At 44.3% G+C, this 1,783-nt stretch overlaps 1 protein-coding gene across 1 annotated transcript in view; it reads right to left on the reverse strand.

Moving 5' to 3' along the window:
• The window catches only part of LOC136025450 (craniofacial development protein 2-like), a 1,749-nt gene extending 1,217 nt beyond the window's left edge, over window positions 1–532 (reverse strand). Inside the window, exon 1 of the mRNA XM_065701481.1 lies at window positions 11–532. Coding sequence (XP_065557553.1) covers window positions 11–532 — 522 coding nt within the window. The remainder of the gene's footprint in view (window positions 1–10) is intronic.
• Window positions 533–1,783: the final 1,251 nt, after the last annotated feature.

The following is a 1,783-nucleotide window of genomic DNA, read 5'->3' on the forward strand; positions in this document are numbered from 1 at the left end:
CAGAAATTGCTTGATTGGTCTTAAATTCTCGGTCATTATCTTGCAACGCCGTGAAACGGTTTGTAAGTTCGAGCATAAAGGTCTCTTTGATTTCAGGGAGTTTGAGTTTCGTTGTGTCTAGGATGCGTCTAGGTGCAGATACTTTTTTGGAGCTGAGTCTGAATCTAACTTTTGATTTTAGTAATAAATGGTCGGATCCACTTTTTGATCCAGTGTCCGCCCCTCTGTATACTCTCGAGTCTTTAATCATTGACTTCCAGTGACGAGAAACGAGTAAATAGTCAATTTGGGCGTTGGTTCTACCATCTCGGGATCTCCAAGTGTAAGTGTGGCAAGGTTTGTGTTTAAACCATGTATTAGCCACATTGAGATTATTCAGCATAGAAAACATGAGAAGTCTAACTCCGTTAATGCACCGGTCGCCCAAACCGTGGTTGCCAATGGCCCATTCAGAATCGTTTAGTCTCGTGCCAATCCTGGCATTGAAGTCACCACCGATCACGAGGATGTCCTTACGAGGAATTTTATTCATAGTCAGTTGGAGGTCAGCATAGAATTTGTCTTTCAAGTGGTCAGGGGCGTCACGAATAGGGCATATACAGATAGTATTGTCAGGTTATTACTCTGGCCTTTTAAACGGCCATCACAATTCTGTCAGACACTGCTTCATAGTCAAGGAGTCCCGATGCGATCTTGGGTGTCATGGTTATTCCCACTCCTGCGAGGCCGGATCCATCCATTGGGCCAGAATTGAATAGTATGGCCTTTTTACCGAAGGGGCTATTAGGTCAAGTGTCATTTGTCCATTTAATCTTGTCTCTGAAACACAGAGTATGTCCAGGTTATATAAATAAAATTCTTCAGCTACGAAGGCTTGCGTTAGTGAACATTTGATGGAACAGAGGTTCCAGCAGCCGATATTCAGGCCATGTCTCCTTGATAGTATGGTAGCTAGCTCACTTTTCGACGAGGTCGCCAGCCTCGACGCATCGCTTAATGCCGGGAATGCCGTAGCCAAATTCGCTCTCATATTAGACATATTCAACATAATTCTGGATGTTTCTTGGGTATGATTAACCGCAGGGGCCCCAGTCCTGCGGGTCACCCGGAGCACGTTGGCCGTCACTTCGCTTGGCGTGAAGCTAGGTGACGTTTACACCCTCTCACCGCTATGAGGTGTGCTGGCGGGTTTGCTCTACTGCCTAGGGACGGAAGGAGGAGCATCCTTGCTTGCAACGCCACCACCGCCGTGGCAATTTGCAAGCTTAGCTTCCACCTTTGCTCCCACCTAGAATCAGTAAAGCCTTGGTCCGGCAAAAACTTTGTACTGAATCCCGTGTAGTGTATTTCGCATCCATGTTTCCACAGATGCGAAATGCGCAAGCAAATTGGCTGACAAACTTGAAAACTGTGTAAGGAGTTCTGCTTATAATTAGTAGAACTTTAGTTGTGTAGAAAGGAAAACTACGAATTGTGGTGAATAGCAAGCATCTTAATACTGTTTAACAATTAAACTCTCTGTCAATTTTGTGCCTAAATATCTCGACTGCGTCGAAGTATTTCAACTCAATCTCGGTGCAAAGTTGCCAGACCGAATACGCCATTTTTTTGGATATGAATGATAAATTCGCGTTTGGTTGCGAAATTTGAACTATGTGAAAACATAGCTTAAGAAATACTAAGCATCTACTTTCAGCTGTAGCTGACCATGGCTGAGCTCTTAGCTACACACCAGAATTTAAAAAGAACAATCCCTCTAAGAGATGCATTCGACTTGACAAAC

The sequence above is a fragment of the Artemia franciscana genome, chromosome 3 (assembly GCF_032884065.1).
Source record: "Artemia franciscana chromosome 3, ASM3288406v1, whole genome shotgun sequence".
Taxonomy (NCBI): domain Eukaryota; kingdom Metazoa; phylum Arthropoda; class Branchiopoda; order Anostraca; family Artemiidae; genus Artemia; species Artemia franciscana.